The sequence below is a fragment of the Erythrolamprus reginae genome, chromosome 10 (genome assembly GCF_031021105.1).
Source record: "Erythrolamprus reginae isolate rEryReg1 chromosome 10, rEryReg1.hap1, whole genome shotgun sequence".
Classification (NCBI taxonomy): Eukaryota; Metazoa; Chordata; class Lepidosauria; order Squamata; family Dipsadidae; genus Erythrolamprus; species Erythrolamprus reginae.
The window spans coordinates 33,993,288-34,006,418 of record NC_091959.1 but is presented as its reverse complement, the minus strand read 5'-3'; the positions used below and the strand labels follow the sequence as shown (position 1 = coordinate 34,006,418).

Sequence of the window (13,131 nt, the reverse complement as noted above, 5' to 3'; positions counted from 1 at the left end):
ATTATTATTTAAAATGGTGCTCTTATATAGGTAACCAATGTTATGACCGCATTTGGAACCAGCACATTTTGGGCAGCCCAGAGGCTGCAGTTCAATCTCTCATCATTCCAGCAATTTGAGGGATCTTTCCAGGAATCTTGGGACATCACAAACGGGGGCAGGTCCAATTTTTTTCACCTCCTTTTTGGGTGGGAGGTTGTGTTAACATTTAGTCCTTCAAGGTTGGTCCAGAGAAAAAGCACAAGAAATTCTAGCTCTCTCTTTATTGTAAGATTAAATGAACAGAATCTTACAAGCCTGAAAAACTCTCTTGATCCCCTCTTTTCCTTTTACTCCCTAGGAACCTAGGGAGGGTCCCTTCTGAAACGCTTCCCACGCCCCTTTTCCTTCCCTGAAACGGGAGAACTTTTGCAGGATTGTTTAGTCTGCTGCTCTTCCTGTGTCTCTCAAGGTCATTCCCACGTACGAGCGTAGGATTTTATTTCGTCCTTATTAGATTTATACCCTGCTTTTATTTCATAGGACTCAAGGTGCAGTAATTAATGCTCCAGCCCCCTGTTTGCCCCTCAACAACCAACCTACCAGTGGGTTGGACTGAGCCAGACACTGGCTTCTGTGCTAGTCCAGCACTATAACCACTACACCAAGTTGCCCTTCACAAAAAGGGAGCAACTTTGTTCTGGGAATTCAACTCCCCAATTCAAGCAGCTGGATTTGTCTTGTGTGCAACCTGTCAACTTTCTCTTGTTTCAAATTAAAATTGTTGTTGTTGTTGTTGTTATTATTATTATTATTATTATTATTGTTGTTGTTGTTGTTGTTGTTTTATTATTATAACAACAACAACAACAGAGTTGACAGGGACCTTGGAGGTCTTCTACTCCAACCCCCTGCTTAGGCAGGAAATCCTACACCACTTCAGACAGACAGATGGTTATCCAATATTTGCTTTAAAACTTCCAGTGTTGGGGCATTCAAAACTTCTGGAGGCAAGCTGTTCCATTGATTAATTGTTCTGACTGTCAGGAAATTTCTCCTTAGTTCTAAGTTGCTTCTCTCTTTGTTCAGCTTGTCCTACCCTCAGGTGCTTTGGAGAATAGCCCGAATCCTTCTTTGTGGCAACCCCTGAGATATTGGAAGACTGCTATCATGTCTCCCCTGTTCCTTCTTTTCATTAAACTAGCCATGTCCAGTTCCTGCAACCATGCTTTGTATGTTTTAGCCTCCAGTCCCCTGATCCTCGTTGTTGCTCTTCTCTGCACTTTTTCCAGAGTCTCAACATCCTTTTTGCATCATGGTGACCAAAACTGAACGCAGTATTCCAAGTGTGGCCTTATAAAGTGGTATTAACCCTTCACGTGATCTTGATTCTATCCCTCTGTTAATGCAGCCTAGAACTGTGTTGGCTTTTTGGCAGCTGCTGCACATATTATTATTATTATTATTATTATTATTATTATTATTATTATTATCATCATCATCATCATCATGTATTGTTACATTAGCCAGGAGGCCACAATGCTATTGCAGAGAATTCAGGTAGTCCTTGACTTATAACAGTTTGTTTAGTGACCGTTACAATAAATGTACATGATGATGATGATGATGATGATGATGATGATGATAATAATAATAATAATAATAATAATAATAATAATAATATCCGTGAAAGTTGCAATGTCCAATGGTCACGACTGGATGAGAAAGCCAGACTCGCTTAACGATGGTGTGACTAGTTTAGTAGCCACATTTGTTGAGTGATTCACTCAACAAATGTGATGGGAAAAGTCGTAAATTGGGGCAAAACTCATTTAACATATTTCTCACTTAGCAAGAGAAATTTTGGGTTCAGTTGTGGTTGTAGGTTGAGGATTACCGTACCTGTAATTTGACTGTCAGCTCTGTTAGAAAGCAGTAGCCCTTAGGCTTATATACTGCTTCACAGTCCTTTACAGCCCTCTCTAAGTGATTTACAGAGTCAGCCTCTTGCCCCCAACCATCTGGGTCCTCATCTTGCCCACCTTGGAAGGACCGAAGGCTGAGTCAACATTGAGCTGATCAGAATTGAACTGTTGGTGGTGGACAGAGTTTCCCTTCAATACTCATTCTAACCACTGTGCACCAAAGAAAGAAGGAAGGAAGGGGAAAGGAAACAGGAAGAGCAATAGCAAAAGCCCTTAGACTTATACAGTATACTGCTTCACAGTGCTTTCTAGCCCTCTCTAAGCAGTTTACAGAGTCAGATTCTTGCCCCCAACAATCTGGGTCCCCAACTGACCCACGTTGGAAGGATGGAAGGCTGAGTCAACATTGATATGATCAGAACTGTTGGTGGTGGACGGAGTTTGCCTGTAATACTCATTCTAACTATTGTGCACCAAGGAAGGAAGGGAGGGAGGGAGGGAAAGAGCGAGAGGAAAGGAAACTGTAGTAAGCAAAAGCCCTTAGACTTATATACCGTTTCACAGTGCTTTCTAGCCCACTCTAAGCAGTTTACAGAGTCAGCCTCTTTCCCCCAACAATCTGGATCCTCATTTGACCCACGTTGGAAGGATGGAATAGCAAAAGCCCTTAGACTTATACAGTGTTCCCTCGATTTTCGTGGAAGGGGATGCCTTCTGTGATCGCCCGCGAAAGTCGAATTTCCACGAAGTAGAGATGCGGAAGTAAATACAGTATTTTTGGCTATTAACAGTATCACAAGCCTTCCCTTAACACTTTAAACCCCTAAATTGCAATTTTCCATTCCCTTAGCAACCAGTTAGATTATTACTCACCGTGTTTATTTATTAAAGTTTATTAAAAAAAATATTTATTAAAGGCAGATGAAAGTTTGACGATGACATAAGACGTCATCAGGCGGGAAAGACCGTGGTATAGGGAAAAAACCCGTGAAGTGTTTTTTAATTAATATTTTTGAAAAACCATGGTATAGACTTTTCGCGAAGTTTGAACCCGCAAAAATTGAGGGAACACTGTATACTGCTTCACAGTGCTTTCTAGTCCGCTCTAAGCAGTTTACAGAGTCAGACTCTTGCCCCCAACAATCTGGGTCCTCATTTGACCCACGTTGGAAGGATGGAATAGCAAAAGCCCTTAGACTTATATACCACTTCACAGTGTTTTCCAGCCCTCTTTATGCAGTTTAGTCAGTCAGCCTCCAACAATGTGGGTGCTCATTTTACCCACCTCGGAAGGACGGAAGGCTGAGTCAACCTAGAGCCTGCTGAGATTTGAACTGCCAAATTGCAGTCAGTTGGCTGTCAGCAGAAGTCGCCTGCAGTACTGCACTCTAACCACTGCGCCATATGTGAGATACATGCTTGCGGGCTTCCCAAGGTGCACCACAAGATTAAGAATAATTGTTGAAAAGGCAAAAAAATGCTGGATGAGACCAAGCAACCTGGTGACACCAGAAAGATACCCACAGGGACTCAAATGTTTCTAGCCCCGAAGGCCAAATTCCTCCGCCAGGTGGAATATGCCCTTGTCCTGGAACATGACTATCTAACGTTGAGAAAGGAAAGAGCCAGGGTGGCGCAGCAGGTAGAGTGCTGTACTGCAGGCCACCAAAGCTGACTGTAGATCTGAAGGTCAGCGGTTCAAATCTCATCACCGGCTCAAGGTTGACTCAGCCTTCCATCCTTCCAAGGTGGGTCAAATGAGGACCTGGATTGTGGGGGCAAAAGGCTGGCTCTGTTAAAAAGTGCTATTGCTAACAGGTTGTAAGCCACCCTGAGTCTAAGGAGAAGGGCGGCATAAAAATCGAATAAATAAATAAATTTAAAAAATCAAATAAATAAAACTGCCGATGTTCACCTGGGAAGCAATGAATTTGGACAATAATGCACTTGGGGAAAAGGAATCCTCAGTCTGAGTATTGTACTGGTAGATCTGTGTTAGCAAAAACTTCAGAAGAGAAGGATTTAGGGGTAGTGATTTCTGACAGTCTCAAAATGGGTGAACAGTGCAGTCAGGTGGTAGGGAAAGCAAGTAGAATGTTTGGCTGCATAGCTAGAGGTATCACAAGCAGGAAGAGGGAGATTGTGATCCCTCTGTATAGAGCGCTGGTGAGACCACGTTTGGAATAATACTGTGTTCAGTTCTGGAGACCTCACCTACAAAAAGATATGGATGAAATTGAAAAGGCAGTCCAAAGATGGGCTACAAAAATAGTGGAAGGTCTTAAGCATAAAACGTATCAGGAAAGACTTCATTAACTCAATCTGTCTAGTCTGGAGGACAGAAGGGAAAGAGTAGAGAGGATCGAAACATTTAAATACGTTCAAGGGTTAAATAAGGTTCAGGAGGGAAGTGTTTTTAATAGGAAAGTGAACCCAAGAACAAGGGGGCACAATCTGAGGTTAGTTGGGGGAAAGATCAGAACCAACGTGAGAAAATATGATTTTATTGAAAGAGTAGTAGATGGTTGGAACAAACTTCCAGCAGACATGGTTGGTAAATCCACAGTAACTGAATTGAAACATGCCTGGGATAAACATATATCCATCCTAAGATAAAATACAGGAAATAGTATAAGGGCAGACTAGATGGATCATGAGGTCTTTTTCTGCTGTCAATCTTCTCTGTTTCTATGACATGCCCGAGAGGCTGCTAGGGTCCTTGTGCCAGGGGTGCTGTGGGCAGGTGGCTGAGCTGATCAGGTAGCCCAAGGAACAGCTCTGCGGCTCAGGGCTGGAACTGGGTTAATTCCATTAAGCAGTTTAGTGACAGAAGGTATTTTGCTTGAGGGGGGCATGGAATGAGAGGGGAGGAACGGAGGGGCTTTCAAGACTGAGAATTGCAGTGGATTAACTCTCTCTCTTTCTCCCATCTCCTCCCATGTTCGGTTTGCTTTCCATTAAAATGGAAGTCAGCCATTATGAAATAAATCCAGTTTTGTCAAAGTATACACCAGTGTTTCCCAACCTTGGCAACTTGAAGATATTTGGACTTCAACTCCTAGAATTCCCCAGCCAGCGAATGCTGGCTGGGGAATTCTGGGAGTTGAAGTCCAGATATCTTCAAGTTGCCAAGGTTGGGAAACACTGGTATACATCATCCAAAAGTCAGAGTAATACAGGCTGTAAGGCAGTGCCAAATTGATCCATTGATCCACATTAAAAACAGCAAAAGCATCAAAAGAGAGAGCCACAGCCATGAAAACAGAAATGGGCAGAATGTGTTGGCAGGGGATGCTTGGCCCCAAACTTTCTGCTTGCTGGCAATGCTGAAAAGCACCCGAATCCCACAACTTTGTACTGTTTATCAAATGGGAAGACCTCCTCTAGCATAGCATGCCCATAAGAGCAATAGCTCTTAGACTTAAATATTGCTTTACAGTGCTTTACAACCCTCTCTAAGTGGTTTACAAAGTCAGCCTCTTGTCCCCAACTATCTGGGTCCTCATTCACCTTGGAAGGGTGAAAGTCTAAGTCAACCTTGAGCCTGGCTGGAATTGAACTCCTGACAATTGACAGAATTGCCTACAATATTGTATTCTAATCACTTCACAACCACAGCCCTCCCTCCCTCCCTCCCTTCTTCCTTCCGTCCCTCCCTCCGTCCCTTCCCCTCCCTCCCTCCCTCCCTCCCTATAGGATAGCATAGCATAGCAGTAGCAGACTTATATACTGCTCCACAATGCTTTACAACCCTCTCTAAGCGGTTTACAAAGTCAGCCTCTTTCCCCCAACATCTGGGTCTTCATTCAGCTCGGAAGGGTGGAAGTCTGAGTCAACCTAGAGCCAGTCAGGATTGAACTGCTGGTAGTGGGCAGAGTTATGGATGGATCGAATGAATGAATGAATGAAGGAAGGAAGGAAGGAAGGAAGGAAGGATGCATAGCATAGCATAGCATAGCATAGCATAGCATAGCATAGCATAGCATAGCATAGCAATAGCAGACTTATATACTGCTCCACAGTGCTTTACAACCTTCTCTAAGTGGTTTACAAAGTCAGCCTCTTTCCCCCAACTATCTGGGTTTTCATTTTACCCACCTTGGAAGGATGGAAGGCTTAGTAAACCTAGAGCCAGTCAGGATCGAACTGCTGGTAGTGGGCAGAGTTATGGAAGGAAGGAAGGTAGGAAGGATAGCAATAGCAAACGTATATACCGCTCCACAGTGCTTTACAACCCTCTAAGTGGTTTACAAAGTCAGCCTCTTTCCCCAAACAATCTGGGTCCTCATTTTAGCCCCCTTGGAAAGATGGAGGGCTGAGCCAACCCTGAGCCTGGTGAGATTTGAACTGCCAAATTGCAGTCAGCTGGCAGTCAGCAGAAGTAGCGCGCAGTACTTCATTCTGCACCATCCTGGCTCACAAGCGTTTCCATACACTTGGTCCCTGTCGGTCTCTCCCTAAGAAGCCTCCTGGCATGTTGAATGAAGACAAACACCCTGTGGAAGGAGAGCAGAATGGAGGGGGGGGGGGCTGTCCCTCAAAAACCCAACGTCAGAAATGACCTTGCTTGTGGGAGATCCAGGCCCCGGCATCTGAGATAGCGCTAGTTTGTGTGTTTCACAAAATGTTGCCGATCTCCTTGAGGCGCAGAAGGAGCTGCAGCTGGATTTGTGATTGCAAACTAGGCTGCTTGAAGCCGAGCAGCCCAGTGTGGGAGCACTTAGGTTGCATCACAAGTTTGTTTGTTTGTTTGTTTGTTTGTTTATTTATTTACTTACTTACTTACTTACTTACTTACTTACTTACTTACTTACTTACTTACTTACTTACTTACTTACTTACTTACTTACTTACTTATTTGGATTTATATGCCACCCCCAACAATCTGGATTCTCATTCACCTCATGGAAGTCTGAGTCAACCTTGAGCCAGTCAGGATCGAACTGCTGGGAGTGGCAGAGTTAGGGAAGGAAGGAAGGAAGGGGGGAGGGAAGGAAGATAGAAGTGAAGGAAGGAAGGGGGAAGGGAAGGAAGGGGGAAGGGAAGGAAGGCAAATGGAAGTGAAGGAAGGAAGGAAGGAAGGAAGGGGGAAGGGAAGGAAGGAAGAGGGAAGGGAAGGAAGGAAGGAAGGGGGAAGGGAAGGAAGGAAGGTTAAAAGGAAGGGGAGGGAAGGAAGAGGGAAGGGAAGGAAGGAAGGGGGAAGGGAAGGAAGGAAAATGGAAGTGAAGGAAGGGGGAAGTGAAGGAAGGAAGGTGGAAAGGAAGGGAAGGAAGGAAGGAAGATGGAAGTGAAGGAAGGAAGGAAGAAAGGGGGAAGGAAAGGAAAGGAAGGAAAATGGAAGTGAAGGAAGGGATAAAAAGGAGGAAGGAAAGAAAGAAAGGAAGGAATGTGGAATGGAAGGGAAGGAAGGAAGGAAGGGGGAAGGGAAGAAAGGAAGGATAGCAATAGCCACTCCACAGTGCTTTACCACCTTCTCCAAGCGGTTTACAAAGTCAGCCTCTTTCCCCCAACAATCTGGGACCTCATTTTACCCACCTTGGAAGGATGGAAGGCTGAGTCAACCTTGAGCCGGTCAGGATCAAACTGCTTGTCATGTGACTCGGTGGGAGTGACATCAGGTTGGCCACGCCCAGCCAGGTTTTGTGACTCTGGGTGTTTTGTTTTCTCTGGGAAACGGGTCCAAATGGCTCTTTTGAGTTTTTAAGGCTGCCGACCCCTGGTGTAGGGTCTCATGCTTGAGCGTGGGGTTGGACTAGATGACCTACAAGGTCCCTTCCAACTCTGTTCATCTGTTAAATGTGTCCCCAGCTCAGCCTGCGGTCGTTGGACCTTCTCTTGCAAAATCTTTTTTTTCTTTTAATCATTAACGACTCCAAACCTTGTGCTGCAGCCTCTTTTCTCCTTCTGTTTTCTAGATGGTAACACGAACTAAGAAAATATTTGTAGGCGGCCTGTCGGTGAACACCACCGTGGAGGATGTCAAGCAATACTTCGAGCAGTTTGGGAAGGTAAGCGCTTTCGGCTCAGAGCGGGGAAATGAACTCTCCTATCCGTCCGTGTTTCAAGACTGGCCCCGTTGCCTCCAGGGGTTCGTCAGAGTTTGGGAGCGCCTGCAATGGCTCAGCATTCTGTCCGACAGCAATTCTCCGGTCTCTGGGCCAAGGAGGCCCAAAAGAAAACCACTAATCCTACAAGCCCTAAATTCTAAAACATCATCGACTAGAAATCGACCTACTTCATTATATACTCGCAGAAGCTAATATAAAGTCACCATTCGAGCCACTTTGTCGCAAAGGTGCTTTTTTTCAAGAGGCAAACTGGAATCTCTGTTTTTTCTTTGAGGACGTTTCACTTCTCATCCAAAGAGGCTTCCTCATCTCTGACTGGATGGTGGGGAGTGGAAGGATTTCAACGAAGGGATCTTTCCGTCCCCCACCATCCCAGTCAAGAGCTGAGGAAGCTTCTTTGGATGAGAAGTGAAACGTCCTCAAGATAAAACTTAAGAAGCTCCAGTTGCCTTTTGAAAAAAGCACAACCATTGGGACCTGGATGACTTAGAACAGCGATGGCAAACCTACGGCACGGGTGTCACAGGTGGCACGTGGAACCATATCTGCTGGCACACGAGCCGTTGCCCTAGCTCAGCTCCAACATGCATGTGTATGCCAGCCAGCTGATTTTTGGCTCGCACAGAGGCTCCAGGAGGGCAGTTTTGGCTTCCAGAGAGCCTCCGGGGGGATGGGGGAGGGCGTTTTTACCCTCCCTGGCTCCAGGGAAGCCTTTGGAGCTTGGGGAGGGCGAAATACGAGCCTACTGGGCCAACCAGAAGTTGGGGGAAGCTGTTTTCGCCCTGCCTGGGCATTGAATTCTGGGTGTGGGTACTCGCACAAATGCCATAGTGCACATGCTCGCTCTTTCAGCACCGAGGGAAAAAAGGTTCGCCATCACTGACTTAGAATCTCCTTAGACATTCTATCTGGAGTGTGTTAGTGCTAGTGTGTTTGCCCAAAGATGGCAGCCTCTGTTTGATTCGACCCTGTCCTCTCACAATACCCTGGATTCAGGCGGGGGTTGCCACTCGCGTTGTTCCTGGTGCGCTGCGCAGGCAGCTCTGCATCTCCACGTGCACACGTGTCCAAGCGAGATTTTGCTCCCATACATGTGCAGGAAATAAAATCTTGTGAAGGGACGCACACACGAGATTTCAATGATTTCTTTTGCTTCCGCCCATGCGCAGAAGCAAAAAACACTGAAATCCTGCGCATGCACATGTCCCTTCATGTTATTGTGCTTCCTGTGCATGTGTGTGCACGCCAGAGATGCAGAGCTGAGAGCGCAGCTCAGTTTTCAATACCGCTGCAATGGCATCGACGGTCAACCGTACCAGGAGGAACCCGCTACTTCCTGGATTAGAATTTCAGCCCCTGGTGCAATTCATTGCAAAATATAATTAGGAGTTGAGCTGATCAAACGTTGGGCTACGAATTAACCAGCATTCCTTCCCCACCATCCTGGTTGCTTCCCTGCTTTTGGGGTGGGGGGCAGAGTTTGACAGGAATAATAACTCAGGAGGGGAAGGAATATTAACTCCTGCAGCCTGTAATTATTGTGGTGACAACCACAGATTGTTCTAAAAGTCTTAACTGGTGTTTGTTGCCCCCTGAACATTTGGTGGCTCCAATCTTTGGGAGATGCTTTGAAAGGCCTCCTGTCAATCCTGGGCTTTTGGCGCTCCAGATTTTGGCAGGTCAGGTGTGTGGTTTCCTGGCTTCAAGGCAATTATGTCCAGTTGATATTATGTCCAACTTCAGCTGCCCCATCCCAAAGGTGCTTTTCTCAGGAGGCAACTGGACTTTCGGGTTTCTCTTTGAAAACTCATCCAAGAAGGTCCATCAGCTCTGATCTGCTCTGACTACCTCCAACACTTGAGACTTTCAAGAGGAGACTGGACGGGTATTGGTCTGAAATGGTGCAGGGCAGGGATTTATTTTATTTAATTGGATTTGTATGCCGCCCTCTCCGAGGAGTCGGGGCGGCTCACAGCATATACAAAAACAGAACAATAATATAAATCCAATTAAAACCTTGTTTTGGTTTGTGTGCCAAAAGGGTGTGTGGGGGTGTGCAAGCATGCGTCAACATGCCCACACCTCTTCCCTCCCCTCCAGGCATGTGCAGCCCCCCTCCATGCTGCCCCCCAAGCCTTTCTGAAGCCTGGTAGGTGAAAAAAAAAGCCCCAATGGACAAACCGGAAATTTGGGAAGTTTACTTCCTGTTTGCCATTGTGCTGTTTTTTCAACTCTGGGGAGTTCAGGGAAGCCTCCTGAAGCTCTAGAGTGCAAAAAACAGCACAGTGGGCAAACTGGAAGTTTGGAAAATACAATTCCGGTTTGCTTGCTGTGCTGTTTTTTGCACTCTGGGGCTTCATGGAGCTTCCCTGAACCCTCCAGAGTGCAAAAAACCAGCATAGCGGCAAACAGGAAGTGCATTTTTCCAAACTTCCGGTTTGTCCATTGGGGATTTTTTTTTGCCTCTGGGGCTTCAGGGAAGCATCTGGAAGGCAGAACGGCCTGAATATCAGCTGGCTAACACGCACATGCGCGCTGGAGCTGAAGCATGACCAAGCCTCCAATATGGCTGCATGCGCCACCTGTGGCACGCCTGCCATAGGTTCCCCATCATGGGTGTCGTGAGGAATTCTGGGAGTTGAAGTCCACAAGTCTGAAAGCTGCCAAGGTTGGAGACCTCAGCTCTTGAACGCTGCTGGCGCCCGAGCCTCCTTCGCGGGCAAAGCAGTTGCTCCCTTGCAGTGCAGGACGCCAAGACTTCAGGGGCTAAATTCTCTTCTGTGACATTGCTTCCACAGAGCTCCTCCTTCTGTGGCCGTGGATGCCCTATGGTCAGTAGTTGGCACTGAAGGGGCACTTTTGTGTCCCGGCGCCCCATAGATCAAAGGTACAAATACAGTGTGTAGCTCCCCCTCCCCCTTCTGTCTTCCAACTCAGGAATCACAAAACCAGCCTCATCCCCTCTTTTAGTCTCTTCACGTAGCGCGCCCAAATACTTTTGTAGATCAGTTCTCATTCTGTGTATAGTTAGACTTAGATTTTTTTTAAAAAATACATCTCAGTTTGTTTGTTTTTTTCCCATCCTTCCCCTCCACTGTTGTGCTAATTTTTTTGTTTGTAGCTTTGAAAAAAACACAATGTAGATTGCAGTACCCATATTTAGCAGCTGTCTCTCTGCATACTTGCAAATTATAACAGTCGTGTTGAATGAATGTATAAATATAAAGCAGCCTGCATATGTTTCTCCTCCCGTCCAGAGGATTCCAGCTTTGTTGCTGCCAGAAAGTTCGGGAATCTTAAGAACCTGTTCATCCAATTGTTTCTAGTCCTGGGTGATGCACAAGATGTTAGGAAGCCACAAATCCAACCTCAAGATGGGTCTTCTGACCGCCTTTAGATGCAGTGGTACCTCTACTTACGAACTTAATTCGTTCCGTGAGCAGGTTCTTAAGTAGAAAAGTTTGTAAGAAGAAGCAATTTTCCCCATAGGAATCAATTTAAAAGAAAATAATGTGTGCGATTGGGGAAACCACAGGGAGGGTGGAGGCCCTGTTTCCTCCCAGGAGATTCCTAGAGAGGCCCCACAGAAGCTTCTCCCCACTTTTTCCGGCCCTATTTCCTCCCAGGAGATTCCTAGAGAGGCCCCATGGAGGCTTCTCCCCACCTTTTCTGGCCATGTTTCCTCCCAGGAGATTCATAGAGAGGCCCCACGGAGGCTTCTCCCTGCCTTTTCCGGCCATGTTTCCTCCCGGGAGATTCCTAGAGAGGCCACACAGAGGCTTCTACCTGCCTTTTCCGGCCCTGTTTCCTCCCAGGAGATTCCTAGAGAGGTCCCACAGAAGCTTCTCCCCACCTTTTCCGGCCCTATTTCCTCCCAGGAGATTCATAGAGAGGCCCCACGGAGGCTTCTCCCTGCCTTTTCCGGCCATGTTTCCTCCCGGGAGATTCCTAGAGAGGCCGCACAGAGGCTTCTCCCTGCCTTTTCCGGCCATGTTTCCTCCTGGGAGATTCCTAGAGAGGCCGCACAGAGGCCTCTCCCTGCCTTTTCCGGCCCTGTTTCCTTCCAGGAGATTCCTAGAGAGGCCCCACGGAAGCTTCTCCCTGCCTTTTCTGGCCCTGTTTCCTCCCAGGAAATTCCTAGAGAGGCCCCACGGAGGCTTCTCCCTGACTTTTCTGGTTACAGTTTCGGAGGCTCGGGTTTGTAAGTGGGAAATGGCTCTTGAGAGAAGGCAAAAAAATCTTGAACACCCGGTTCTTATCTAGAAAAGTTTGTAAGTACAGTGGAACCTCGACATACGAGCAGCTCTACTTACGAGCTACTCGAGATAAGAGCTGGGAGGGGAGCGACATTTTTGTTCGCCTCCCGAGCTCACATTCGGGATACGAGCGCCAAGGAGCTGTCTCCTGAAGCCGAACACTAACTTCCGCTTTCGGCTTCAGGAGACAGCTCCTTGGCGCTCGTATCCCGCGTGTTTTAAAAGGTTGCAGCTGGCCTGGGGGGCTCGGGGGGGTGCTGGCAAGCCCCCCAGGCTGGCTGCAACCTTTTAAAACACGCGCGCCGCTTCGCAGCTCTCTGCTGAATCCGGAATGCTAACTTCCGCGTTCGGATTCAGCAGACAGCTGCGAAGCAGCGCGCGTGTTTTAAAACGTGGCAGCCGGCCTGGGGGGCTCGGGGGGAAGCCCCCGAGCCCCCCAGGCTGGCTGCAACCTTTTAAAACACGTGCGCCGCTTCGCAGCTCTCTGCTGAATCCGGAACGCTAACTTCCACGTTCGGATTCAGCAGACAGCTGCGAAGCAGTGCGCGTGTTTTAAAACGTGGCAGCCGGCCTGGGGGGCTCGGGGGGAGGTGAAAACCTCAAGGCCAAAGGGGACAAATACAGTGGTACATATGCCTACAAACGCCTCTACAGTAGAACCCCGACTTACGAGACTAATTGGTTCCGGAAGGAGGCTCGTAAGTCGGAACGCTCGTATGACGAAACATTGTTTCCCATAGGAAACAATGTAAAGTCAATTAATCCGTGCAACAACAAAAAAAAACCGCTGCCGCCGAACGCGGAAGTTAGCGTTCAGAGACAGCTGCGAAGCAGCGCGTGTGTTTTAAAATGTGGCAGCCGGCCTGGGGGGCTCGGGGGGAAGCCCCCGAGCCCCCCAGGCCG

General features: G+C 47.3%; 1 protein-coding gene across 3 annotated transcripts in view; it reads left to right on the top strand.

Annotated features, from left to right (window-relative positions):
- MSI1 (musashi RNA binding protein 1) overlaps nt 1-13,131 on the top strand; it is a 71,637-nt gene that overhangs the window by 20,212 nt on the left and 38,294 nt on the right. For all 3 annotated transcript variants that reach the window (XM_070762442.1, XM_070762441.1, XM_070762439.1), the window contains exon 6: nt 7,820-7,912. In XM_070762442.1, the coding sequence (XP_070618543.1) occupies nt 7,820-7,912 (93 nt within the window). The remainder of the gene's footprint in view (nt 1-7,819; nt 7,913-13,131) is intronic.